We start from the raw sequence: 27,998 nt of genomic DNA, 5'->3' as shown, positions 1-27,998 counted from the left end.
TTATATATATATATATATATTAGATGTACAATCTAGGCATTAATTCTAATTTTTAGGTGTGCAAGCCACAGCATCAGCCAACTCTTTCTTGATTAATCTTACAATGTCAGAGACCTGCACAGGTAGCAAATACCATGTTCAGTTTCACTAATTTCTCTCTTATTGTGAATCAAAAATGAAATATTTTCATTAATGAATATCTTAGTTTTGGCAAACCTCGAATTGGCATGACAAAGCTGATGAATTTTTGCTCAATACCAGGTATATTTTCTCAAGAATTTCCAGAAGAGCATTCACCTGATCCCCTAGTAAATCAACCTGTACAAACAAAAATAGTTCCAAAAAAGCACGTAATTTAATGTTAACTCATTGCCAAATCTATGCTTAACAACATAAGTGGACATTAATCTTGTTTTCAAGCAACCTCAGTTTCTGCTAAATGCAGGTTCTGACACCTTGTTATGAATGCCTTCTTGTACAGTTGTTTCCTTTTCCTCAATGAGGCAACAGGATGAACTAACTCGTGTAATTGCTGCTTCAGTTCCTCTATCCTGGGAAGACAGGCTTCTATTATAAAATTTTCACTTGTTGCATGTAGTCAACCCTGTTTGTATAAAGTTTTGAGTGAGAAGTTGAATACCTAAGGCATTTCTTCTCTAAGCTACCAATTATCATGTCCTCAAAATCACTCAGGACTTGCTGAAATCTTCTGAGAGATGAGAAGGCGTTATCAGACTGATTGGGCTTCTCTGATCTATTGTCACCATCTAGTTGGCAGGAAGGCTGCATGTTTTCATCACCTTCAATCACAACAGTCGCATTATTATTATCTTCACCATTGTCATCAGGGTATAGGCCTAAACCTCGCTCCAAATCCATCAACAGTTCCTTGCTCGTGATCAGCTGTTTGAGTGCTTTGGCTAACTTTATATTCACTGAACTCAAAATGCTTTCATTAGCATCCAATAGCCATTGGATGGCCTCTCGCTCATCCCGCTCTTCAGTTCTGAAGATTTCCAGGTAATGGTTGACACTGTGCTGCTCAATCTCAGAACTTGCACTCAAAACTAGATCTTCTTCCAATTCAAGACACTTGAACACAGAATCCAGAACTTGGATCAAAGTTTCCTCCCCTTCAATGCCCCAGTTCCTAGCAGAAGAGGGAATATCTTCTGAAGTACTCAAACGGCCTTGCCCTTCAGCTTCTTTTGAAAGGAAAATGACATCTTTCACAGCCTCAGTTATGACCAAGTTGTGTATATCCTCCCTGATGAGATTTTCAATTTCATATGCATCCTTTTCCTGTTTCAGCAAATTGATCATTTCAGTCATAAAAACCTTAAGGATATCCTCCCTTAGTATGTATTCCAAGATTTTAGTTTCGTCTCCAGACCTGTCAGGTTGGTTTCCTGCTGCTCGGTCTTCATTCTTGTCAGTGAAATCCATTGAGGACAATCTGTTAGCATGGTTCCTAATCTGGCTGCCATAGCTACTTACCTTTGCATTGAAATCTTTCACCAGACCTTGACAAAGGAGCAGGTAAACCTGTTCCATCATTGAATTTTGCAGACAAGAATCTTCTGCCTCCCCTTTTAATCTTCTTATCTCATCTTTTAATTCTTCAACATAATGGCTCCCCATATGTTCTTCACCTCCCAAGAGAGAATTTGGTTTCTTTTGAAAAGGTTCCAAAACTTGAACATCATTCTCATCAACCAATCCATGACTCCAACTAATTAGACGGTCTAATCTTGAGGTACATTCTTGCATCCTTCTTTCCAAACTGTCAGATTCTCTTTTCCTTTTGAGCAATGAAGATCCCTTCCCCAGGGGTTTCTCCCCTGTTGACCAACTCAAATCTTTGTGTTGCTTCCTTATTATGGCCTCATGACTCTTAATCATCTCAGCAATATAATGACTTCCGGTAGTTTTTTTATCCTCACCAGGCTCATAACAAGTAAATTCTGGCAAAGGATCACTAACAGATGTACATATATTTGTGAGTGGACCTAAACCATCATTCTTGTCCAACGTTCCCAGTTTGAAACTATCTCTACTGGAAAAGGCATCCAGTTCCTCACGCAACATTGTCATTTGCATAATGAGTTCAGTCCATTTATCATCTGTGAAGCCAAATTGAATATTGCTTTTTCTCTCCCTAAGGTTTGCATTGAATTTTTGTTGGATATCATCTACGAAGCCCTTAATCAGGACCGATAGCACTTTTGTCTCAATGGTGTGCCTCCATTGCTTCTCCAGGATAGGCACCTTAGTACTATGCACTTTACCGAATGTGAAATCCAATGTTCTCTTTAAAATGTCTGAATCAGAAGTCATCTGCTGAATGATTTTGTTTCCTTCGGGCATTAAAGCATCAGTCATTGGCTTGAATCCAAAAAAATTGTGACCTTGACAATAGAACTCATCTTCACTGGATTTCGTGGCTTTGGATTTCTCAAGATCAGCATCCTCCAGGTCCAGTGAATATTTCAATTCAGTGATTTCACCTTCTTGCATTGCCTCGTTGCTGAGAGGACAATCCACATCACCCTGTCTTCTTTCAAGCTTCACCTTCTCATGAAGTAAAGCTAACTCCTTTTCTTTCATTTCCATGATCTTTCTAAGCTTTATCTCATTCTCAAACCTATCCATCAATTCCTTATTTTTCTCAATAATGAACATCTGCATTACCTCAACCCGTCCATATAGCCATTGCCTCATCTCCTCAAGGTCTGAGAGGATCTTTTTGCGCCTTCTCACAGGAATCTCTCCCTCTTCTTGAACAATACTGAATCCACCATCCACCAAAATGGCAGCAAGCTCATAGAATTTAGAACTCCCGTTAAGGAACTTGATTGGCCCATCTTTGGGCTGGACTTTCTCGAGTGCAATATCCATGGCAGATCTCAAAACTTTCATCAGTATTGGATCACACTTTGATCTGCAATCTATTCCATCAAAACAATCGTCCATTTTTGTCTCTCTTAAAATGAGTGTTTCTAGATATTCATAAATGCAGCATTAGATTTAACAGAAATTGCAGTCAGACATAGGAGGTTATACAGATGGCATGAATTTCTGACATTCTGTTAAAAACAGTTAACTCCTAAGATTATGTTGTGATGCATCAAATAGATTGAGATTTAGAGATAACATGTAGTCCAAGTATTTAAAAAAATAAAAACTAGATTATTTTATAATAAAAGTCTCAAATGAGGTCAAATAACAACTCAACGTCCAATTAGGAATGCTAGTATATAGGTTTCAAGGGGTATATAGGCTTCAAGGGGTAATAAGAAATTCGCATTTAAATCGCACGGTTCCATTCCCGGCCACGTACCGAATATTGCCCATCTACTCCGGCACCGCTCCGCCGTCTTCTGCAGACTTTTGGTTGGTTGCGCGTTCAGCTCTAGTTGTGAGCCACACCACGACGTCACCGAATACGCGATCGACATCCTCCTCCGGCTCACCCACCAGTTGGTGCCACATGCCCGGATAAATGTTCAGAGTCTTATCCTTGCTCGCCGCGCGTCTGTACAGCTCCTCCGCGCAGGCCGGATCGCAGACGACGTCGTCACCGCCGTGGATAATCAGAAACGGCACTTTCACTTCCTCAAACTTTCCCTGCAATTCTCTGCACACCCTCAACAATTCACGCGCAGTCGCAGCTCGTGGCTTCGCTACAGGCCTCCTCGGGCTTGCTATCGCTAGCTTCCTCTTCCATTCCTCCTTCATTCACCACAATTTCATTTCAAAATTACAGAGTGAGTTGGTGACTTAGCCTTTAGGATTTTATTGAAGGCAAGAAGAAGAATTCGGAAACAACGCAAAATTATTTTTTAAAAAAATGAGGAAAGTCACTGAATTAGTCACGGTTTTATCGTCCAGAGTGAAATTGAGAATATCTGACCTTGAAAGAGACGCCAAGCAAAGAACCGCGCGTGGGAACCACTTGCCAGGTGGGGACAAGGAAGGCGGCAATGTCAAGCAAATGCTCTAACGGCCATGGCGGCTTGACCTTATCGCTGATGCCACACATTGCTCCGTTCAGAACGACGCCATCGAAAGACCGTTTTGGGGCGGAGTCACCGCTACGGAGAGTGATTAGGAGAGCAATTGCACCGCCGAGAGACTCGGCGTAGAGGAAAGTCGGCAGGTAAGACGGCACGTGGCTGTCGAGGAAGGAGTCGAAGAAAGAGATACAGTCGTCGACGACAGGATTGATGTCCGGTATGTGAGCCACGAGGCCGTCGGAGAAGCCGTGGCCCTGGTGATCGATGGCGCAAACGGCGAATCCATGCTTGGCTATGTGAACAGCGGTGAGCTGCACGAACCAGCTGGACTCGCCGGTGAAGCCGTGGACGGCGCAGACTGCACCTATGAGCTTGGTGGGAGGTAGCGGGGTCCACCACTGAGTGAAGAGCTTGAGGCCGCGGGAATTGGTGATGAACTCGGAACCGTGGGACACAGAATGGCGGGAATAGAACTCGTCGGCACTCAGGGAGCCAAACGGGCTCTCCTCGTTCGCATCCGCCACCGGATGCTTCATCTCCCTTTGCTCTCTGGTTTGGATATCTGCTCAGAAGTCAGAAGACAGGCTTATCTGCTGAAGAGAGTGACAGTTTATCGGATTCATTTATTGGCCGTCAATTCGGATTTTTTCTGAACAGTGAAAACTTTAACGATAAACACTGTATTGCTTTCACCTTTCAAGGTCAAAATGTGACCAAAATTATTTGTAAATTATTAAATTTAGAAAAATGTCATATACTTACATCTTACAAGAATAGAATCCGACTTTGCAGTTGATTAGCAACAAGCTGCTAAGATAAATTTCGCTATATTTTAATTAATACATTTCAAAATACTCTGTATATCACAACAGTTAAAATATAATAATAATCCGGAATGAAGGTGAAAACAGTGCAAACTCATACTCAACACACACCGAGAGGTAAGAGACGTACTGCAGAAAGTTTCTGTTATAACAACCAACCAACCAACCTTTTGACAAACACTATTTGCATGAAGATAGTTTTCTGTTTTACACGGTAAATGGAAAAACAATTGAGAGACTTAACAGAATGCGCTTTTATGATCAATGACACGTTCTTCTGTACATCACTACAACTATTTATTGCACGATTGGATGCTCTTGCTTTAGCTTCATCAGTCCTCTTCTTCGGCAACACAGGCTGAAATATTGATAAAGGCAATTAACTGATGATAATTTAAAGGGATAAAATGCAATGTGTATGAGGTATGCGTTGAATTTGATTCTGGGGAGAAATATACTCAGCTCAAAAAAAAGATGCATGCAAAGAGTTAATTTGGTATTTGAGTCCATGAACTGCCCATATAATCTAACCACAATGTCATTTTATAAGCCGTTTCTTAAATCCCTTTCAAGCAGTGCAAGTTGCAACATACTATACTCCATTACTTTTTTTGAGAGAGCAAAAATACAAGAGAAGAAGTGAAAGATTAAAAAGCTGGATGAATTCATTGATTTAGGGTTCAAAGAAAAAGTTGATGATACTTAATATTGTTGGTAGATATAATTGTTAAAACAAGATTGGCGTAGTCATAAACAAACAATTCTGCAACCAGCTCAAGCAATAGGAACCTAAGTATGTGGAAAGTTAAAGAGACTAAGACAATGCCTCACTTGCTCGACCGAAGGTAATTGCTTGTACTATAAAGGTGACAGCTATTAAAACACAAAGGCATTGTTGGTAAAATAATTAGTCTATAAACCAATTTTGACTTGTTTGACCACTATTAGCTGTTTAACTTGGCTAAAGAACTAATATGAGTGTTTGATTAATTAGTTATTTGTAACAGCTTATTGTTCCAAAACACTAAAATTCAAAAAACTACTCAAAACAACTTTTTCAATAAGCTTTTTGAAAAAGTCATTTTGTATGTAATCAGCTATCAGCTAATTTACCAAACATCTTTCTACAATCGGCTAATTCTATCAACTAGTCAAACCCGCTAACCCAATCAGCTAACAGCTATTTACCAAACACCCCCAAAGAATTCCTGGAGTTGTGGTAGTAGTGTAGTTTCATTTGTGTGTGTTAGGACACACAAGAATTTTCATCACTTGTAAATCTGTTGCACTACTAGCTTGTTTTTCATGTATTCATGATTATATGCTCCACAAAGGAAGAAATACTCGTGATAGGAGCATCAAGAGAAACACTTGAGCAAAATCTTCTAGGAGTTTGGGATCAAAATAACTATTCTGTACTTCGCAATGACACTATGATCAGCCTCAATAGTTCAAACCAGAAGCTGCAGATACCGGTAAGTAGATGTACATGAAAAAGGAAACTAGCTGAAGGTGATCTATTAACAAATGGTTAGTTGGTTACAAAACCCTAGATGATCTACCTGCTTCATTGATTAAATATTTTGCACAGATGCATTATTCTTAAATCTCTTCCCGAGCTTCGATCTGTGAATGTTTGGCATAACTCCTTGAAGTTCATTGACAGACACTTAGGATGAATTTACAGTACTAAATTATGACTTTTTCCTGGTGCTTATGAGTGCTACTTTGGGCTCCTAACAGATTGCAAACACCTTCCGTCTAATCATTTGATCTGCAAAGCTTGTCTACCTAATAAGGGAACCAAATTTACGCTAGTTCGGCAGGCTGCTAAAAGGACTATGAGATAATTTTATTACGGAGTACATCATAATTGTTAAGAAGATAGACAGTTTGCAGAACTCTTAAGTTATCAGCAAAATTCAAAATGGAGAAAACTGGCTACCGAACACTTTGAATCAACATGTATATCCATCTAGAAAAAGCACACAATTAAAGAGGTTTCTAAATGACAGCAATTGATGAAATGAACAGTACTCCGTGGCATTCAATCTAACCCAGCGCGGAATCTCCAATACCAAAATGGAACGAAAATTAAGAGCAATGAGCAAGAATTGTACCTCCGCAACAGAAACAGCAGTAGCAGCAAGAAAGGACCATGAGCAAGTCTCTACAAAGCACGAGAAATCGCCCTCCTCCTTTACCGGAAACCTTTGAATTATCAGATTGAGTATCGCTATTATCATCGTCCAAAAGCTTTTGCTGGTTGCTGCTACTTTCGCTGCTTTGAGATTCTCGCCGCTGCTTCTCAGACGTCTCCATTCTGTGGAGGTTCCATTCGAGTTTCTTCAAGTAATTGAGCTTGAAGGAATCCCTCAATCTCATAGACGGCCATAGATGCATCTCTTTAACTTTCTCTCTCAATTTCAGCTACGATATACAGCGCACTCAAAACGAGATTGGGAGTAGAATAAAATATCAATAAAAGGCCCTTCCAATAATTACTTTTCACAATTTAATTATTTTCTTGATTTTTTTTTTAATAATACTGACTCTGGCCCTGTTTGGTAAAAAATTAGTCTATAGGCTAATTTTGGCCTATTTGACCACTATTAATAGTTTGATTTAGTTAAAATGTCAATATAAATATTTGGTTAATTAGCTTTTTATAACTCCAAAAGGCTAAAATTCAAAAAGCTACTTCAAACAACTTTTTCAATTAGCCTTTTAATAAAAGAAATTATACCAAACAGCTATCAGCTAACAGCTAATTTACCAAACACTTTTTTACAATCAGCTAATGTTATCAACTATTTATACCCTCTAATTAACACAATCAGCTAACTGCTAACAGCTATCAGCTAATAGTCATTTCACTATATTACAATATAATATATATATAGTGAATTTGTGCCACTAGATCAAGGTCATTGATATCTTAATCATTTTCTTAATTTATAATAAATAACTCAATTTGTGAATTCTTCCCATCTTTTCACCGTTCAATTATTATTATCTTAATAACTCTTTTATATATCTTTTATAATTATAAGGGAAGTGACATTAAACTTACCAAAAGGTTTATAAAACTTAAAATTAAAATGATAAATTTATAATTTTATCATGTACAAAGTATTTTTTTTTTTTTTTTTGTAACCAACAATAAAATATATTAAGAAGTAACGTAACCATAAACGCGTAATATATACAATTAGAAGGATAATCTAGCCAAAATGAGAAACTAGAATAAGAACTAACATCTATAACAAGGGAGTGATAATTTTACCATGGACTTCTTATTTCCTCACATCCCTCCAAAGCATTCGCATTCTAATTCTTATCTTCCAACAAGTACACCTCAAAGAACAAGGTCATCAATGCCAACATAGAAACTACTTTAATTAAAATTAACGCACATGTTTGAATCTTGAAGAGAATACGAATCCATCAATTGTCTAACATATTAGTTATCTTTATGATAATGTGTCTCTTTATTTTTCACCTTAGCAACTCCAACAAAGTTGATCGGAATATTAACTTGATAATTATAAGGTTACAAATTTGACTCCCAAATGAATCTGATTATTTATATTACTGGTAAAACGTATTTTAAATTCAATTAAACCTAAATCATACCCATTCTAAACCCATTGAAGATAAATTAATTAACAAATAAAATAAATAGATCACTTGCTAAGGTATACATAATTTCATATATATTATAATATTTCGAACTGCACCTATAACTCAGACGTTATGCCATGGAACCGTGTTCACCCTTCATGGTGAACACGGTTCTAACGGTGTTAGTACACCGTTATCTTTTTTTTTTTTTTTTTCTTTTTTAAATTAATTGCGTGACTTTTCTTCTTTATTTTCACATTTTGCGATTTCACTTTAATTCGAGGTGAACAAAGATTTCGGACATTCATAAATTATGAATTCATGCCTGCATATTCACTTTGGAACCATGCCTACACATTCCCGTCCGAAATCACGGACATTCATAAATTATGAATCCATGGCTGCACATTCACTTTGGAACCATGCCTACACATTCACTTTGGAACCATGAGATTATGAATTTTCTGTTATAAGATTATGAATTTTCTGTTATTAGATTATGAATTTTCAGTTATGAGATTATGAATTTTCTGTTATGCGATTATGAATTTTCTGTTATGAGATTATGAATTTTCATTACATTCATAATTTCGGACATTCATAAATTATGAATTCATGCCTGCACATTCACTTTGGAACCATGCCTACATATTCCCGTCCGAAATCACGGACATTCATAAATTATGAATCCATGCCTGCACATTCACTTTGGAACCATGCCTACACATTCACTTTGGAACCATGAGATTATGAATTTTCTGTTATAAGATTATGAATTTTCTGTTATGAGATTATGAATTTTCAGTTGTGAGATTATGAATTTTCTGTTATGCGATTATGAATTTTCTGTTATGCGATTATGAATTTTCATAAAATTCATAATCTCATAACAGAAAATTCATAATTTGATCAAACGCGCGCCGTTAACTCCACATCCGCAAATTTTTTTTTTTTGGCCTAAAAACGACGTCGTTTTGCCTTGTGTTCACCATTCTCGGTGAACATGATTCCATGGCATAATTTGCGCCTATAACTCTTACCAAAGTTAATATTATTAAGTTGGGTCAACGAGCATTTTTTGAGCATATAATGTGTAATTCAACTATTAGATTAGACTTTTAGTTGAGGCGAAACATATGCTTTGGAGCCCATCAAATTAAAAGTAATTGAGCACATAATGTGCAATTCAACTAAAAAAAGAGACTACGATCCAGCCCATCAACTGTAATTGAGCATATATTGTGCAAGAGTAAATACCCAAAATGGTCCCTCGACTATAGTTAAATTCACAAATTGGTCCTCGACTTTTAATTTCAACCAATTAAGTCCTTAACTTTACAATTTTAACACAATTTGGTCCTTTGTCTATTTGACCGTTTGTTGACTGCGCTTTTTTAGGATATATATGTAATTTCATGGTCCATCGTCGGTTTTTTAAGGTTCCGGTTGCATTTCTAGACCGCACTGTTATATTTGAATCCACTGCCGGCGCTGCACCCCATGCCGGAGAGATTATAGCTTTTGATAGATAGATCGCCGAAGTCCCTGGAGTGGCTCTTCGAGAAAGTCGTGACTCCAAGCGATGTAGGCAAGCTGAACCGGCTCGGGATCCCCAAGCAGCAAGCGGAGAAGCAATTCCCCCTCCGAAACAACGATGTCACCTCCAAGAGCGTTCTCTTGAGCTTTGCACGTGAAACTACATATATATCCTCAAAGATCGCGGTCAACAAACGGTCAAATAGATGGAGGACCAAATTATGTCAAAATTGCAAAGTTAAGGACTTAATTGGTTGAAATTGAAAATCGATGACCAATTTGTGAATTTAGTTATAGTCGAGGAACCAAGTAACTTGTGCTCATATGGCATATAATGACTCTCTCATATGGAAAGTCATGAGATCGAGTCTCAGTGGAGGCGATATTGATTATATGTGCTTCAACATGTTGAGAAAGTATAGATGAATATAACTTAAAAAAAAAAAAATGCTACAATACGAATTTTACAAGAAGTGTATTTTTAGTAGAGTTTGTTGAGTAAAAAAAAATAAAATTAGAAGAAAAACCCCATTTTACTTGGGGCAATACACGTAATAATTAATTATACGTTTTCAGTTTGTGAAATTTAGGCAACAGAGCAATTTTCGATTCTTCCCACGTTTGAGCAAAGATGATGCATTGTCTTATATATGGTTTCCAACACGGGAAAAGAGAAAAGGAAATCCAAATTGTTGAAGAAAGAAACGACATTGAAATATGAATTCCTCCTGGTCAACATGCTAGGAAGAAGATATCGAGATGTCGTGGCTTTCAAGTCCAAAATCAGGGTCCGGGAGCCCGTCGGGAAGGCGGCTCGGTGGGAATGGATTGGTCGCCGTGGCCATCGACAAAGACAAAACAAGCCAATATGCCATCAAATGGACGACCGAAAATCTGTTGTCTAAAGGCCAATCTGTCGTCCTCGTCCATGTTGACAACCAAACGCAAACCTCGTTGCAGCACAAACAACAACTGGAAGCTCAAAATAAAGACTTGTTCGTCACTTTCCATTGCTTCTGCACACGTAAGAATGTAAGTTTTAATTTCCTGGCCGGCCTGTAATGTCGTCGTATATATATGTTTCCGTATCTTACGAATTACCTCGATCGATCTGATGATGTATGTGTCTTAATCTTCATGCGTGCCCAACTGCAGATACATTGCCTCGACATTTTAATCGACGGCACCGATATAGCCAAGGCGTTAACGGATTACGTCTCCGACGCCGCAATCGAGAATCTGGTTCTTGGTTCATCCCGGCACTCCTTTCTCAAGTTAACTCCAGGATCCTTAAATGTTTTTCTTCTTTTACTATGATTTATAATGCCCTTTGCAGCATTATATTGGTGATTAGCATCCTTAATTAGCTTAATTGTCGGATTTCGTGGTTGCAGAAGATTGAAGGTGACGGATATCCCAACGTTAACTTCAAAAGCGGCGCCGGATTTCTGCACTGTTTTTGTAATTTCGAAATCGAAAATTTCCTCCGTGAGAAATGCGACTCGTCCGGCTCCTTTTGCTTCGCCTCTTCACCCCCAATTACAGGAGATACAAGAACAGGCTCAGAACAATCCCGACATTCGCACCAAAAATGCTCCCAGCAGTCTACGATGTTAGTTTTCGGCTACTGCATACATTACTGGTCTCATAGAATTGAAGATTTTGTTGTCTTAATGTTGTAATGGCACCGTTTTCATCTGCTTTAATATTTGCAGCGTTTGATGAAAAGCATATGAGGTCTTTCAAGTTAGAGGAGAGTGAATCAGTTAGCAGGTAAATACCAGAAAATTTTGTGGGTACGGTGTTAATTAGTTACTTCTTGATCGACAAAAATACTAAAATGGAATGCATATATATATATATATATGCCGCAGGCCATCAATTGAAAGAGCTGCTACGAGAGGCATTCCCCCCAGGAGGATGCTTGGGGCGGAGACGGTGGAAGGAGATAGCGATCTGTCATTTGTGAGCTCCGGCAGCAGGCCAAGCGGTGATCGGATGTCGTCTTTTCTCAGTGAAACGGTGGAATCTGGAAGAACTCCACGCCTATCATCAAGCTCAGATGGTAGCTTTGGCTCTGGGCGTTTGGGAAAAGGAAATGATCTCAATTCCTTCACTGATTTTTCCTCCTCGTCTCTGGAAAATGTAAGACGATTACCTACAATTCCTTCGAGAGGAATTCAATGTTAATTAACTGATATGGGCCATTACAGGATGAAGCGGAAGTTGAAATGAGAAGGCTGAAGCTAGAGTTGCAGAAGACCATGGATTTGTACAGCACTGCTTGCAAAGAAGCACTCACTGCTAAGCAAAAGGTATATATAATATATGCAGATTGAATATTCTCATAGGAAATCGCGAAGCCCATTCGATTCCTTCATTTATGCAGACATCTGAGCTCCAACGGTGGAGGGTTGAAGAGGAAAGAAGGATAAATGAGGAAGAAGTGAATGAGAAATCTAAGAGCAGTGTGACCTCAGAGACCAAAAAGACAGGAGGGGGTGAAAACATGCCAGTGCCTGTAAGATATAGAAGATATACTATCGATGAAATCGAAGAAGCCACAGAACATTTCTCAGAATCTCGCAAGATTGGGGAAGGAGGATATGGCCCCGTGTTTAAATGCATTCTTGATCATACTGCCGTTGCTGTTAAGGTCTTGCGCCCTGATGCCGCCCAAGGAAGGGAACAGTTTCAGCAAGAGGTATGTATGTATTTTATGATCATCTTATTATCTTTTAAAGTTGGATTAATTTGATGTTGCCCGTACGTGACATAGGTTGAGATACTAAGTTGCATGAGACACCCTAACATGGTAATGCTTCTTGGAGCCTGCCCGGAGTATGGCTGTCTGGTGTATGAATATATGGCTCATGGCAGCGTGGATGACCGGCTGATGAACCGAGGAAACAAGCCTCCACTCTCATGGCAAGTGAGGTTTAGGATTGCAGCAGAGATGGGTACTGGCCTCTTGTTTCTGCACCAGAACAAACCGGACCCAATAGTGCATCGCGATCTCAAACCAGGCAACATTCTGTTAGATCAGTACTATGTGAGCAAGATTAGTGATGTTGGGTTATCGAGGCTGGTGCCACCATCAGTAGCTGAAGGTGTAACGCAGCTGAGAATGACCTCGGCTGCTGGGACCTTCTGCTACATAGACCCCGAGTACCAACAGACCGGAATGCTTGGGGTGAAGTCCGATGTTTATTCCTTTGGCATTGTGCTTCTCCAGTTGCTGACAGGCAAGGCAGCAATGGGCATATCTCACCACGTTGGTCGTGCCATCCGGAATGGAGCATTCTCGGAGATACTAGACCCCGTTGTTTCTGACTGGCCAGTTGAAGAGGCCCTGACCATGGCAAAATTGGCCCTCCAATGTGCAGAGCTCAGAAGAAAAGACAGACCAGATTTGGGCAAAGAAGTGTTGCCACAACTTGACAGATTGAAAGCTTTAGCAGATGATAGTATCAGTCATTCCTTGGTTAATGGCTGTGCAGTTTCCTCCCCCTGTCATAGTCCGGCTTATGCAACACAAGTAAGTCACTTTCTTTGCCAATCTCGAAAACGTTTTTGACAAAACTAATGCTCTTCAAATGTGCAGGAAGTATTAAGTAACTCACAACTATACTCAGAATTCAATAACCCATTGAGCCAATCAAGCTCTTCAATGTCAACAGCAGACCAATCAGGTCTATTTCAAGAAACTCACTGTCTTAGATAGATGTATTACATTTTGCTTTCCTTTTGCTCATTAGTTCTGCTCTCAATTCCCAGGTCCTGCCTGATTCAAATTCACCACATACAGCTTAGCTATTCACTGTGTTAGAGGAGAAGGAAGCTCAGGCTGGAATGCCATTGAAGCTTATTATATATATATATATATATATTCCCACAGATTGATTAGGATGTTAGTGTAAATCTCAGACAATTTTTTGAGGAACATTTCAGTAGAAGAAATCTACACTAATGTTTTGAACCAGTAAATACCTTTCATGTGAACAATAGGGAAATATTACACTGTGGATATTCTTTTGTATGTATGTATGATATAATGTATTCCTTTGTACATATAGTGAGAATGAGCATTGAACTTGGCTTATGCAACTTACAACTATACTGGCAATCCTTGATTTGTACTTTGACATCATTACATTGTTTAGCAGTTAAAATATGCCAGGATTGTGGTTTAATTAATAACCTAAATAATTATGGTACTTTTTTTTTTTTTTACCTATAAATTAGAGTTAAACAATAATGACAAATTCAACCGTTATACCTGCCACGTTTAATAAAACACTATTATGTCCTAAATTTATTTTCATTCTTTTTTGCTTTTCTAACAAATGATACAACTACTTTGGTCATTTAAATATGAGAGGATAATAGGGTATTTGGTAAATAATTGTTAGCTGGTTGAGTTAATGAGTTTTGACTAGTTGATAGCATTAGTTGATTGTAGAAAAGTGTTTGATAAATTAGCTGATGACTGATTACATACGAAATGACTTTCTCAAAAAGTTAATCGAAAAAAATTACTTTGAGCAGCTTTTTGAACTTTAACATTTTGAAACAATAAGTATTTTTTTTTTTTAGATCAGAGGGGCGGGGATACCCGGGGGCTCAAGAGCTTGAGGCAATAAGTTGTTAGAAAAAAAGTTAATTAATCAAATTGTTTAACCAAGTCAAATAACTAATAGCGGTCAAATAATATAAAATTAACTAATAAGCTAACTATGTTACCAAACATGGCCAATAACTATTAGTTTGACTAATTTTTATAACAAATTATTGTTTTTTCAAAATTGAAAATAATATGATATATTTGTAGTTTTTTAGGACTTATATCACTTTGTATTTTCAAATTACAAAATTTTTACATATAATATAATTATTCATTTGTTCTAAAATTTGGTATTAATTTTTTTGTTTGTTTAAATCGATCAAATAATTAATTTTAATTCTATGTTGAGCATATATAGGCCCTGTTTGGTAAAAATTGGCCTATAGGTCAATTTTGACTTATTTGACCACTATTAATTGTTTGATTTAGTTAAAATATCAATATAAATGTTTGGTTAATTAGCTTTTTGCAATTCCAAAAGGCTAAAATTCAAAAAGCTACTCCAAGCAACTTTTTCAATTAACTTTTTGATAAAAGAAATTATACCAAACAGCTATCAGCTAACAACTAATTTACCAAACACTTTTCTACAATCAGTTAATGTTATCAACTATTTATACCCTCTATTTAACACAATCAGCTAACATCTAACAGCTATCAGCTATCAGCTAACAGCTATTAACATAATATATAAATATAAATTTGGTATTAATTTTTTTTGTTTGTTCGCAAGACTAAGTTTACATGTACACACGTGACAATCAGTCCACTGGCATTCCAAAAAAAATATTACTGAATGGGGTAATTTTAGATCAAGTATCCAACAGGAAACGGTTCTCAATCTCCGGTCCATGTGAACCAGAGTCGACTCGCCGAGATCTAACATCTTCTCCACAGTAGCGATCAACCACCACGACTACTTCATATTCGGAGTTGATGAGCTCATGAGCAGACACCATCCGGTCACTGCATCCCTGCCCAGGTTCGTTCCATACTTCGTAGATTTTCTATTTCTGCAATTCAATTCATGTTCAGGAGAATGATATATTACCATAAAGGAAAACAATGAGCTGCTTGTTCTGATACTTTAATGGATGATAGCATTTGATTAAAGGAATTTTTAGTTTATTATTTAGAGTAGGGTAGTCTTTTTTTCCTGGATCTTTCTCGTTTTTCCTCTGCTAATTTGTTGATCCCCCAGCTTCTGCCAGTTAGATACGGCACCCTCTTTAGGAAAGGGCGCGGAAGTGGATTGCTTGTCTTTTGCAATCTGAATTGTGTTTCTGTTGAATAATCAATTACTTCATGATTTCTTCATAGGTTTTTGTAGTAGAATCTGCAAGCGTATAAGATGGCAGCTACGGACAAGCAGAATGCCTTGGATTACATCAACCAGATGTTCCCAACAGGTCACGCATTTTTATATTTGAGTAGAAATTTTGTTGTGTGCTCTATTTGTCTATGCTAATAAGCTTTTTGATGGAAGCTCACCATGATCAATTCAGTTGCATGTTTTGTGATATAACAAACTCTAAATAGAATTTATATGAGAAGAAAATAGCAGTATGCGATCCTTTGTAAGATTTTAAATCCACTATTGAAGTGCAAAATTTTTATTTGTATTTTAAAATATTTAATAAATATTTGTCAAGCAAAAATTTATCTGTTAGTATTCTATTTAGCTATTAGTCAGCCTTGTGTTCTCTAATGTTCTGCATGATTTTTCAACATTTGAGGATTAACACTGAAATAATTGAGCTTTACTTTCAGCAATATTGGTAAAATAATTTGCAGTGTTCCACTTAAAGACCAATTAACTTCTAGCTTGTCATCTTCAGTTGAGCAAATATGCTTATTTAAGCCAATGGTGTTATCAAGTTATTTGATATATGGAGCATTGTTGATGTGCAGAGGCATCTTTATCTGGTGTTGAGCCACTGATGCAGAAAGTACATAGTGAAATTCGTAGGGTGGATGCTGAGATATTGGCTGCTGTTCGTCAACAGGTTATTTCTCTTAAATCCCTCCTGCTGATTAGACTCTTTTTCTCTCTAGTTGATACTCCAGCTATTTTAGTCCCTCTCATTGATTACAAATTCCCCCCCTAGTGGTGATCTTCATGTTTGGTAAACTGGAAGGGGAAACACCTTTTGTTTCTTACCTTGTAACCAGCATAGGATCCTCCTTCTGCTCTTCTATTTCTTCACCTCTTGTTGCTCTGATTTTCACTGGAACCAATCAACATTAGACTTCCCATACTGACTTTGAGGTTAACAAATTATGTAGACAAGAGGCACTGCTCTTATTATTGTCTATTCTTAAACATTTCATTTTCCTTCATTATTTCCTTATTCCCAACATAAATTATTTTTGCTGAAGCTCATTTCCTGCAGAGTAATTCTGGATCCAAAGCCAGAGAGGATCTTGCTGCTGCTACACAAGCTGTGCAGGTATGTTCTTCAAATATAGTTTCTACCTTGCTCCATTGATGAAACGCCATTGCCTCAATCATAAAAGTTGCTCCGTATTAAATTAAAGTGTGGTCAATTCTTCCAAGATTACTGTCTGATAGTACCTTCATCTTTTCTGGCTCTTTCAATTGATTCAATTTGTTAACCGTTTCTTGAACCAGGAACTAATGTATAAGATTCGAGAAATTAAAACCAAAGCAGAGCAAAGTGAAACAATGGTCCAGGAAATATGTCGTGACATTAAGAAATTGGATTTTGCCAAGAAGCATATAACAACAACAATTACTGCGCTTCATCGTCTCACAATGCTAGGTTAGTGTCTTCTTTACTGCATAGTCAGGAGTGTCGGGGGTGTTCACTTCCATGCAATATTTTATAGTTTGGCAATGCAACACCCTGTTTGACATGGAATTCATATTGATTTCTATGTTGATTTACCTGAAGAAGATTCATGCTATTGTTGCTGGGTTTAAAGGACTGGAAAAATATAATTTCCTTTGATAATAGTTTGCTTTGATCATGTTCTGCTTCGCCTTGTATTGGAAGCTTGAAAGGATATTACTGAGGTTGGTGTAAACATGGCACAAAGGATGAACTGTAACTTTGTAAGTGTAAAAGGCCCCATATACTTTTCCCTGTCACTTCTTTTATTGAGGATACTGATATACCCTCTCAAAAGAAAAGTAGGCTGAACAATACTAGGCATGATTGCCTACTACGGGTCCTCCTAATTGGGAGACTAAATCTGATTCTCACTTATATAGAGTTTATTATGACCATGATTGTGGTTTTACATCTAAAATAGCAGGTTGGAAGTCTCTTTTGCTGTGTTGTAGCAATTGATTGGTCTATCTGGGTTGAGAGTAATTCTTGGATTCTTTTTTAGTACACATGCATGCCTTCTTTTATCAGGAAAAGAGTTAAAAGAAAACTCCTCTCCCCCAAATTCTCATTTTGATGTTTTTTTTTTTTTTTTTTTTTTGGTTGGATATTATGACAGTCTCTGCCGTTGAACAGCTTCAAGTAATGGCTTCAAAACGCCAATATAAAGAGGCAGCTGCACAGTTAGAGGTACTTTAGCAGTTGCTTCTCCAATTACTTTTTACAAATTTTTCCTTTGAAGCTAATAACTTTTCTATTCTATGATGCTCTCCCATTCAACAACTCATACCCATACTGATGTGTGGGCTTGCAATTTCATTTGATTACTTTGATTGCAATTAAACATTTAAACATCTAACAGAAATAAAACATTAATTATGAAACAGGAATAAAAAACACCACAAGATTAATGTAACATATTCAACCTTGTTATAATGAATTTCAGGCTGTGAATCAGCTGTGTAGTCATTTTGAAGCCTATAGGGACATTCCAAAGATCACAGAGCTAAGGGAGAAGTTCAAAAGCATCAAACAAGTCCTCAAGTCTCATGTGTTCTCTGACTTCTCCAGGTCTGTTATACTTGAACTTTGAGGATTGATCACTTGATCAGTGAAGAACCTAATTTGTGTGGTTCTGTAAAGATTGAACTATATTATGGAACAAGTTTGTTGAAAGTTTCCCTTTCTATTCACAAATTTGTCCAAAATCTTTAAATCTGGTTGAAGATGTATGAGTGTCCTTGTTAAATTCTAGGAGTGTTAAGAGACACAGACTCTTGAAAATCAGCTTGAAACTTCTTTCTTCCCCCTTTTCCCTTCTGAACTTGCTTATTAGTAAACTTTGGTCGCAGTTTCTTTTGCCTTATTTTCTTCATCCTCTTATAATTTTGTGTATGTATTGCTCCATAGTATTCTTTTCAATGTTTCCATGTCCTTAGTTTTTTCCTATTTATTTGTTTTGTTCCACCTGCAGCTTGGGAACAGGGAAGGAGACAGAAGAGAGTAATTTGCTGCAGCAATTATCAGATGCATGCTTAGTAGTTGACGCTCTTGAGCCATCTGTGAGAGAAGAACTGGTGAAAAATTTTTGCAGCAGGGAGCTTACCTCGTATCAACAAATTTTTGAAGGAGCTGGTTTGTCCAGTTTATAATGAATCATTTTATTATTCATTCAAATTGAATTAGCATTGATTGTTTATAAGGTTTAAATTGATATGCATGGTCTTGATAGCCTATTGCATGTGCAACATTATACAGAACTAGCAAAGTTAGACAAAACGGAAAGGCGATATGCTTGGATCAAGCGTCGTTTGAGAACAAATGAGGAGATCTGGAAAATTTTTCCCCCTTCGTGGCATGTTGATTATTTGCTTTGCATCCAGTTTTGCAAGTTGACAAGGTTTGGATATATTTATTGTAGAATGGAAAAGTTTTTCCTTTTTTTAGGGACATAAACATAAATTATTATGATGATTCTCTCTCCACTTCCTGTCCCCCTTTTCATAATCACAATCCACTATTCCAGGGCACAACTTGTGGAGATCCTTGGTAACCTAAAAGAAAAACCAGATGTTGCAACATTATTGATGGTAAGTGACAGACATTGTAATTTAATTGAATTCTTACATTTAATGCATGATGACCCAATATTTAAATGATTGTTTCTTTCTTCTCTTGACACATTGAACTTTGGCAAAGCAGAATGCTATTGAACTAGTCATAGTGAATGGATCAGTACTATATTACTAAAGTTTAAAGATATTCACTATACTACATACCAGTTAGTCTGCTATAGTTAGGGCAATAGGTCTGCTAACGTTTGACTACAACAATTTGCCGAGTTTAAGTTGGTGGCTATGTTGTGTAGAATAGATTTCACATATTACGGGTGCCATTTGGGGGAATCTTAAATATACGGAGTATTATTTTTTGGGTCTTGTGTGCTTCGAATCCCACATTTCTGTATTTTCCATTAATATGCAACTCTTTGTCTTGGAAATTTCATGTTATCAGGAGTGTATTAAAAATTGATTGATGATCTTGCACATATTTGTAAGATAAAAAAAAAAAAACAAAAAAAACAAAAAAAACAAAAAAAAAAAAAAAACTAGAAACCTTTGTGGTATGCATGAGGAAGAAGGCTGTTAAAAAGATGACCACTATTTTATGCATGTCTAGGCAAAGCTCAAAATAGACTTATTTGATTTGGATATTCATTCAGACCATGGATTGGTTAAAAATCCTTTCCTTCAAAAATATTGCATTGCGCACAGAAGTGGGTATCTGTGGATTTCTGAAACTATCTGGTAAATATTAGGCCTTTGATCTGCATTACTGCATAATAATACATATTTCACTGATGATTTCTCCTATGGGATTTCATATGTTATTTTATTTCTGTAGGCTTTACAGCGAACTTTGGAATTTGAGGAAGAGTTAGCAGAGAAATTTGGTAGTACCAGCCGCAGTAAAGAAGCTGGTACTGCTGAGGATATAGATAGAGTTGGACAGAATAGTCAGACAGTTTCCGATATTCGAAAAAAGTATGAGAAAAAGCTTGCTGCACATCAAGGAAGTGAAAATGAGGTATGCATCATTGTTTCATTTTGGTTAAAGGGAAGATTAGGGGAAGGGTGAAAAGTTTATTCTTCCCTATCAAACCCCTTAATTTGTTTGATATTATTGGAGGGGAATAAAAGTGATATGTGCAATTATATAGAAAGGAGATACATATCCAATATATCCACTTTTGGATAGGTAGGACCCCTCCTATTCTACTTCCCATTTCTCATTTGCTTAGACAAGGAAAATAACCTTCTTCCCTCCTCTAACCCTTGTCTTTTACATCAAACCAAACATACCCTTAGTTTGAAGTTTGAACATAATGGTTGTAGATTGTGCTTAAGTTTTATGATATTGGTTTGTTTAATCACATGTGGCATCACAATATATTTACTTGTATGTGTATATTGATTTATTTAGTCACTTGTTCTACCTTATGTTTCTTGATATTAGGAGCAAGATGGACACAAGGATTTATCAGTGCCAGGAGCTGGGGTAAATTCTCCTGGATTCTCTTGTAATTTTTGCAATGATTATTCATTAATATTGCACCAATACAAGATGCACCTTTGGGCTCAATTTTAATGCAATTTTTTTTTAAAAAAAATTATTTATTAATGTTTGTGGTTAAGTGCGTTGTGTATAGAAGCTTATATTTGGAAAAATATTTATGAAGTTTTTCTGGAAGTTCTGATATGCTGAGTCTTACAACCAGTTAGAATGTCTAACTGCAGTCAAGCAAGAGATATTCACTAAAAGATTTTCCTAGGCGGATATTTCAAAGCATTGTTAACACTCTTAAATAATGTTGCTCCAATCTTTCAATGATTCAGTTACTCTTAGATAATGTTTTTTCCAATCTTAAAATGATTTGGTTACTTTTAGATGATGTTGCTCCAATCGTTCAATAATTTGGTTCTTGTTCAGACTCTCAAAACTGATAAATCTGGATGCTAAGAGCTATGATATGTTCACACTGCAGTTCAATTTCCGGGGAATCATTTCATCTTGCTTTGAACCTCACTTGATAGTATATGTAGAGTTGGAAGAGAAGACACTAATGGAGAGTCTAGAGAAACAAATGCAGGTACTTTGAATTTGTAATGTACTAATGTTAGTTTGATATGAATTCAGTGCAGCAGCATGTTTTCTTTTTTGCATTCTTTCAGTTATTGATAGTGTTTTGCACCTCTTACTGCAGGAGGAGACATGGGAAATTGAGGAGGGAAGTCAGACTAATATATTATCTAGTGGCATTCAGGTAACTGTTATATAATTATATTGGGAGTTGGGACTGCTACTCCTGGGATGTATATGTATATATAAACATTTAATTCAGAGTGCAATGACTATATACTCCATACTGCTCCGCCATTTTTTTCCATGACAAGTAGTATTATATATTCTTTCCCTTAGAAATAAAGCATTATACTATCAGTCTATCACTATGATCTTACAAATACAAATAACATTTTTTGCCATTCTAAACTCTGACATCATGAATTGGAAACTTGGAAACTCCTCATCCCTCAATATCTTTTTGTGTCCTCTTTTTTATCATGACTCCACAAGGAATCTTTCTCTAAGTTCTAGAATACTCTCAGTTCCCTATGGTATGATTTAAGGTACATCTTGACATGTACATCAAATAATTACCCAATAACTCTGATCATGCTCTATTTGAAGTAGCCACATAGAAATAATGCATCATGTCCAGTGTATATTGGGATTGTGGTGCTATTATTGTAAACATTGTATGTTTTCCTGCTACTTACTCTGGTTTTTACTTTTGAAGGTCTTTGCAATTATCAAGAGGAGCTTGAAGCGATGCAGTGCTTTGACAAAAAGTGAAACACTGTTTAATTTGTTCAAGGTGTGGTTTCAAGTCAAGTAGTCAACCATATTAATTCTGCTTGTTGAACACTGTACTCCCTTGGAGATGCAGTAGTTAGCTTCAGGAGTGTATTCTAATTTTTAACAAGTTTTAATACTATACTTTCTCAAAGGTAATCCCAATGAATGAAGCTTGCGCTTATATTTGTGTATCACGGATTTAAGCAGCTGCCTTGAATCTTGATACATCAGATGCATTAGGATATTTTTGGTCCTTTGCCTTAATCACCTGCTAAACAGGGATGTATATATTCAAACCATTGTATCATGAAAGAGTCCATCTAACAGGTTTATTGCTTGTGTTAATAGGTATTTCAAAAAATTCTTAAAGCATATGCAACAAAGCTTTTTGCTAGATTGCCCAAGGGCGGTACAGGAATTGTAGCTGCAGCCACAGGAATAGATGGACAAATAAAGGTATTTATTTTTCTCCAATTTCAGTTGAAACCGTTCTCATCTTTTCATGTTTCTGTTCTGTGCTTGTGACCAAATAACTATCTATTCCAGACATCTGACAAGGATGAGAGGGTGATTTGTTATATTGTAAACACAGCGGAATATTGCCATAAAACGGTAAGTTGTATTCCTCATATGCACTATGACAACAAATATTATTACAAAATTATGAAAACCCCTTAAATCATTCAAATTCTAAATGCTTAATCTATTAGGTAGCAAAAAATCCTAAACTTTAAAAGAAAATAAAAAGGAACTTTTCATTCCTTCTCTTCAAGTTGTAACATTTTTCTCTTTTTGACAGTCTGGTGAATTGGCAGAGAATGTGTCCAAAATTATTGATCCTCAATTTGTAGATAAGGTGGATATGTCTGAAGTGCAGGTATTCAAATGACTATATTGCTGATTGCTCTGCCAAAATAAAAAATTAAAAAATTCTCTTATCTGTTGAAAATGACAATGAAAATGACATGTATTTCAGGATGAATTTTCCGCAGTCATCACAAAATCATTGATGACATTAGTACATGGTATAGAAACAAAATTTGATAATGAAATGGCTGCTATGACACGTGTTCCATGGGGTACACTTGAAAGTGTTGGCGATCAATCAGAGTAAGATGTGATTCTTGACTACCATTACAGTGACCACTGATACTTAAAATGTTCTTATCCTGCTTCCAAATTCTCCTGCAGGTATGTCAATGGCATAAATACTATCCTCACAAGTAGCATCCCTGTCCTTGGAAACCTTCTTTCTACCATTTACTTCCAGTTCTTTTTAGATAAGGTGAAAATTCTCAATATCCATTGGACCTGTTTTTTTTCAGCCTTAATAAATCTTGTCTTTCTGTTAAAACCAACTTTTGGATCGTTCGGTTGTCAGCTTTATGGGAGCTATCTATTCTCTCCTTTCTCCCACTTATCTACTGATTGCCACTTGTGTTGTTTTATTTGATTTTTTTTTTTTAGTATTCTCTTTCAGAAATTTATGTTTTCCTGTGTTTGCAATGCTAAAATGCAGCTTGCATCATCTCTTGGTCCACGCTTCTACCTCAATATATTCAAATGCAAGCAAATATCAGAAACTGGAGCTCAACAAGTACTAATCATTTTCGCCTCTACTATATTCCTTGTACTATGTTTTTATTTAGTACTCTTCATTATGTTGTGATTTCAGGGCAGAGATGCATGAGTGGTCAAATTTTAATCAGATTTTTTTGACACAGCAAAAACAGCATAACTTGTATAAATAGTCAGTCACGCTGTCTGTGTCTATAGTATTAATACACAACTATAAATCTACTGTCGGGCAGTTCAAATTATATTACCAAATAATTGTTAGTGTTGCTTACGAACTGCATTTTGCAGCATGTATGCAATGCGAGTCTGTACCAAGAAATAGTCCTGTGGTTGCCTTACTCTATTGAACCAGACTTAAAATACTCTTGTGATGTGATTGCAGATGTTGTTGGATACACAAGCTGTGAAGACTATTCTTTTGGAAATTCCTTCTCTTGCGAAACAAGTAATTTAATGATATATATTCAATTTTTGAGTTCATTTGGATTTCAATTTATTATAGTTCCAGTGTTCTACTTCCATGGTGATGTCATGGCTTGTCAACTTGATGGTGATACATAATCCACCTTTTCTGTGGATCATCACTTAGTCCTAAAAATTGATGCTGGTTACTATTATAGGTTTTGGACCTGCAGTTAAAAACAACAAAGAACCATTCTGCTGTATCTGCACGTACATTTATGTTAAATATGTTTGTTTTTCTGAGTCTCCTGTTTTCTTTTCCTGAATAGACATCAGGAGCTGCTGGCTATTCAAAATTTGTAAGTCGTGAGATGAGCAAAGCCGAAGCATTGTTGAAGGTCAGTAACCAAATGATGTTTTTTGTGAAGGATGTTAATTTGAATAATCAGTAACATGTACTAATTTTTGTTATATAGGTTATATTGTCCCCATTTGACTCTGTAGCAGATACCTATTGTGCACTTCTGCCTGAAGGAACACCTACAGAATTTCAGCGAATTTTGGAGCTTAAGGTTGTATTATCCTTTTCTCCCATTCAGCTATTTTTTGGAATTTCTCTTATGTTCTACATCCCTATTCGTAAATCATAATCTCCTCAGCCTGATTTATTTGTATGTGCCTTTAAAAAAAAATTTAAAAAAAAAAAAATTGACAGAAGTAAGATTTTATTGAGTAGCATGAGAAATTAAATTTATACATATCAAATGGTATCATTTTGATGCCTAATATACAAATGAGTGCCTTATATTTTCCAAACTAGAAATCAAATATGTTTACCATGGGTTTGTTTCCTACAAGTAACACTAAACTTTTGTTCCATAATTTCTCTATTTCTTCCTTTTGATGTGTTGGAGTAGTCATTATTTATATCTCTCTAATCCCTTTTATGTTTGAATGCAGGGCCTGAAAAAAACAGACCAGCAAAGCATACTAGATGATTTCAACAAAAGGGGATCGGGGATTGCCCAGCCGTCTATTGTTGCCCCTTCAGCTGTACCAGCAGCCGCTGCACCCAGCACATCTATAGCACCTACAATCGCCAATCCAGCTTCACCTGTGGCCATCTCATCAAGAGAGGATGTGCTAACCAGAGCGGCTGCGCTTGGCCGAGGCGCAGCCACAACTGGGTTTAAAAGATTCCTTGCCTTGACTGAAGCTGCTAAAGATCGTAAAGATGGACCATTCAGAAAGCTCTTTAACAGTTAAAAACACAATTGATTGTAACTTCATATATTTGGGTGGGTGGGTGGTCGTTTCTCCCCCAGTTTTTAGTACATCAAAATTTCAAATTTTGTTTGTTTGCATTCTGGAACACGATAATAACAAAAGCTCGTAGAGATTCTTTGTAAATTCAATCTGACACCCAAATATAGTGTACCCTTGAGCTGTAGATTTGGTATTCTATCCCGATAATACTTTGATTGGTTTGCAGATATTTGAGGTGCTAATGTTCAGTACTGGAAGTGTCAATATTTAACATAATTTAAAGTCAAAAGATTAAGACGTAGAGATGTTTGTAGAGAGCATAGAAAGTCATACTTGTACAGTTACTTGCGTGTTAGGATGAAAAGTGAAAACCAATGGTGATAGGGGGGAGACATCATGAATGCCCTGATAGTAGGTGGGTGGGGGATCTCCCTCATTGAGTGTACTTTGTGTCTCCAGGGAATAAAGTTGTAGGGGGTATCCAAAGTGAATTTCCACAACTTGAAATACTGATTTGTAACAATAATTGAGAGTATATATGTAAATTTTGTATTTTTAAAGTTTATTTTTTTTTATTTTTTTTTTAGAATAATGTCAACCTCTCCAGTCCACACAATTTCTATATACTCACTCGGTATTATATTTTTTTCAACCTTTATTATATTCTGTGGAAGTTTATAACAACCATTCATTCAACCTGAAAAACTAGTTACTCACAATCATACATCAATTCACCAAAAAGAAATAGGGGGCATCAAATAATTAAAAGGGAAGGGAAAAGATATGCCATTGCCATTGCCGTGTAACATAAAAATAAAATGTAGATTCAAAGTCAAGTAGTAGAGGACGAAAGAAAGGGCATAAAAAGCTTTCCCTTTATAAAAAGTAAAAACTAACGCACTCCCTATCTATCTACACACTCCCATGGCTCACACTCACAGTGCGACCTCCTCACCCAGTACATCAACCATACAACACAAATTATTCAATCATTTTTAATTAGAAAATAACAACAACATAATAATGAATCTCTCAAACTCGATCAGACTTGAGAACCGCTCCTGAATGAACCCAGAGCCTTGGCCGCTCCTGCCCTCAGGATGAACTGGTGGTAGAAAGCTGCAATGGCAGCTCCAATGAATGGTCCTACCCAGAAGATCCACTGTACAAACATTACATTAACAACAACAAGAAGAAAAGAAGATTAGTGAAATAATGTAATTAATTAATTAAGTAGAAAAGTAATGATACTAACATGGTTATGCCATGCTTCGTCCTTGTTGTAGATAACAGCAGCTCCAAGACTCCTTGCTGGGTTGATTCCGGTGCCGGTGATCGGAATGGTGGCAAGGTGAACCATGAACACCGCAAATCCAATTGGGAGAGGTGCCAATACCTGCAACCAAATCCAGTTTCATTCAAATCCGTAATAAAAACATATTTTATTGTCCCACTTTTTTCTTTTAATAGTTAATTATCATGAGTTTGAGGATATGATTAAATAATTGTTGTTAGATTCTTGAACACCTAGAAGACAACGAATCTACTTACGGGGACATGTGAATCTCTGGCACTCCTCTTGGGATCAGTGGCCGAGAAAACGGTGTACACAAGAACAAAAGTTCCGATGATCTCCGCCGACAGCCCCACGCCTTTGCTGTACCCATGGGCCAACTGATTTGCTCCGCCGCCGTACCTAGTGTAGTACGCCTTCTGGAAGGCTTTCACCAGCCCAACGCCGCATATGGCCCCCAAACACTGCGCCACCATGTACATCACCGCTCTGATTAGCGACACTTTCCGAGCTAGGAACAGCCCAAATGTCACCGCCGGATTAATATGCCCCCCTGCATATATGCGCCCACACATTAAAAACGTTAGTTGAAAACAAAAAAAGGTTGGTTAATTACAGATCGAGGTTACGTTCTTACCGGAGATACCGGCGGTGCAGTAAACAAGGATGAAGATCATGCCACCGAAGGCCCAAGCTATTCCAAGAATGCCCACGCCGCCGCAAGGGTCAGCCTTGGGGTCGGCAGTCTCACTCTTGTACCCAATCACAGTCAACACTGTAATGTAAAGGAAAAGAAGTGTGGCTATGAACTCAGCTATCACAGCTCTGTAAAACGACCACTTGGTCAGCTCCTCCGCGTCGATGAGCGGCGCCGGCGGCGGATCGTGGTAGTCCTTCGTTGAAAATGACCCCGGCTCCGCCATGTCCTTAGTCATCTATGTAACAAACAAAATGCTATAGCACCAAAATCTGAGAGAAAAACAAGAAAACAATACCAAAGCACCAAAGAGACTAGAGAGAGAGAGTTTAATGGTGAGATTGGAGTAGGGAGAGTGGCTATATATG

The 27,998-nt window shown here is 37.1% G+C and overlaps 6 protein-coding genes across 9 annotated transcripts; 2 read left to right on the top strand and 4 right to left on the bottom strand.

The window, feature by feature from the left end:
- LOC109187466 (WPP domain-associated protein) lies at window positions 1–3,076 on the bottom strand. Of its 2 annotated transcripts, XM_019337656.1 has the most exons (5): window positions 1,285–3,076; window positions 641–1,035; window positions 425–551; window positions 217–318; window positions 1–114 (listed from the first exon to the last, which is right to left on the bottom strand). In XM_019337656.1, exons 1-5 carry the CDS (start codon window positions 2,971–2,973, stop codon window positions 46–48), a joined length of 2,382 nt encoding a protein of 793 aa, XP_019193201.1. In that variant the 5' UTR covers window positions 2,974–3,076; the 3' UTR covers window positions 1–45. The 2 variants fall into 2 exon arrangements, with proteins under 2 accessions (XP_019193201.1, XP_019193200.1); XM_019337655.1 differs by having other exon boundaries at window positions 641–3,076.
- LOC109187481 (aquaporin PIP2-2-like) lies at window positions 2,754–27,983 on the bottom strand. Of its 2 annotated transcripts, XM_019337682.1 has the most exons (5): window positions 27,571–27,983; window positions 27,191–27,486; window positions 26,895–27,035; window positions 26,682–26,801; window positions 2,754–2,785 (listed from the first exon to the last, which is right to left on the bottom strand). In XM_019337682.1, exons 1-4 carry the CDS (start codon window positions 27,866–27,868, stop codon window positions 26,682–26,684), a joined length of 855 nt encoding a protein of 284 aa, XP_019193227.1. In that variant the 5' UTR covers window positions 27,869–27,983; the 3' UTR covers window positions 2,754–2,785. The 2 variants fall into 2 exon arrangements, with proteins under 2 accessions (XP_019193227.1, XP_019193226.1); XM_019337681.1 differs by lacking the exon at window positions 2,754–2,785 and having other exon boundaries at window positions 26,435–26,801.
- Window positions 3,195–4,605, bottom strand: LOC109187477 (caffeoylshikimate esterase-like). Its single transcript, XM_019337677.1, has 2 exons — window positions 3,914–4,605; window positions 3,195–3,732 (listed from the first exon to the last, which is right to left on the bottom strand). Exons 1-2 carry the CDS (start codon window positions 4,550–4,552, stop codon window positions 3,355–3,357), a joined length of 1,017 nt encoding a protein of 338 aa, XP_019193222.1. The 5' UTR covers window positions 4,553–4,605; the 3' UTR covers window positions 3,195–3,354.
- Window positions 4,917–7,323, bottom strand: LOC109187484. The gene is made up of 2 exons (XM_019337686.1): window positions 6,961–7,323; window positions 4,917–5,198 (listed from the first exon to the last, which is right to left on the bottom strand). The coding sequence occupies exons 1-2, from the start codon at window positions 7,241–7,243 to the stop codon at window positions 5,173–5,175; spliced, it is 309 nt and encodes a 102-aa protein (XP_019193231.1). The 5' UTR covers window positions 7,244–7,323; the 3' UTR covers window positions 4,917–5,172.
- LOC109187470 (U-box domain-containing protein 51-like) lies at window positions 10,674–14,107 on the top strand. The gene is made up of 10 exons (XM_019337660.1): window positions 10,674–11,032; window positions 11,156–11,274; window positions 11,395–11,612; window positions 11,716–11,773; window positions 11,875–12,145; window positions 12,214–12,315; window positions 12,390–12,704; window positions 12,780–13,538; window positions 13,605–13,692; window positions 13,778–14,107. Exons 1-10 carry the CDS (start codon window positions 10,760–10,762, stop codon window positions 13,786–13,788), a joined length of 2,214 nt encoding a protein of 737 aa, XP_019193205.1. The 5' UTR covers window positions 10,674–10,759; the 3' UTR covers window positions 13,789–14,107.
- Window positions 15,453–25,881, top strand: LOC109187467 (vacuolar protein sorting-associated protein 53 A). 2 transcript variants are annotated; one of them, XM_019337657.1, is made up of 25 exons: window positions 15,453–15,606; window positions 15,945–16,033; window positions 16,536–16,630; window positions 17,018–17,074; window positions 17,257–17,407; window positions 18,096–18,166; window positions 18,423–18,547; window positions 18,951–19,111; window positions 19,235–19,376; window positions 19,503–19,566; window positions 20,381–20,563; window positions 20,993–21,034; window positions 21,522–21,626; window positions 21,741–21,800; window positions 22,335–22,412; window positions 22,742–22,849; window positions 22,940–23,005; window positions 23,193–23,270; window positions 23,370–23,503; window positions 23,585–23,678; window positions 23,913–23,990; window positions 24,354–24,416; window positions 24,703–24,771; window positions 24,850–24,945; window positions 25,334–25,881. In XM_019337657.1, exons 2-25 carry the CDS (start codon window positions 15,976–15,978, stop codon window positions 25,637–25,639), a joined length of 2,484 nt encoding a protein of 827 aa, XP_019193202.1. In that variant the 5' UTR covers window positions 15,453–15,606; window positions 15,945–15,975; the 3' UTR covers window positions 25,640–25,881. The 2 variants fall into 2 exon arrangements, with proteins under 2 accessions (XP_019193202.1, XP_019193203.1); XM_019337658.1 differs by lacking the exons at window positions 15,453–15,606; window positions 15,945–16,033 and having other exon boundaries at window positions 16,575–16,630; window positions 17,004–17,074.
- Window positions 27,984–27,998: the final 15 nt, after the last annotated feature.

This window comes from Ipomoea nil, unplaced genomic scaffold (assembly GCF_001879475.1).
Source record: "Ipomoea nil cultivar Tokyo-kokei standard unplaced genomic scaffold, Asagao_1.1 scaffold1421, whole genome shotgun sequence".
NCBI classification, from domain to species: domain Eukaryota; kingdom Viridiplantae; phylum Streptophyta; class Magnoliopsida; order Solanales; family Convolvulaceae; genus Ipomoea; species Ipomoea nil.
Note: the sequence above shows the minus strand (reverse complement) of the source record. Positions and strands in the feature narration are given on the sequence as shown.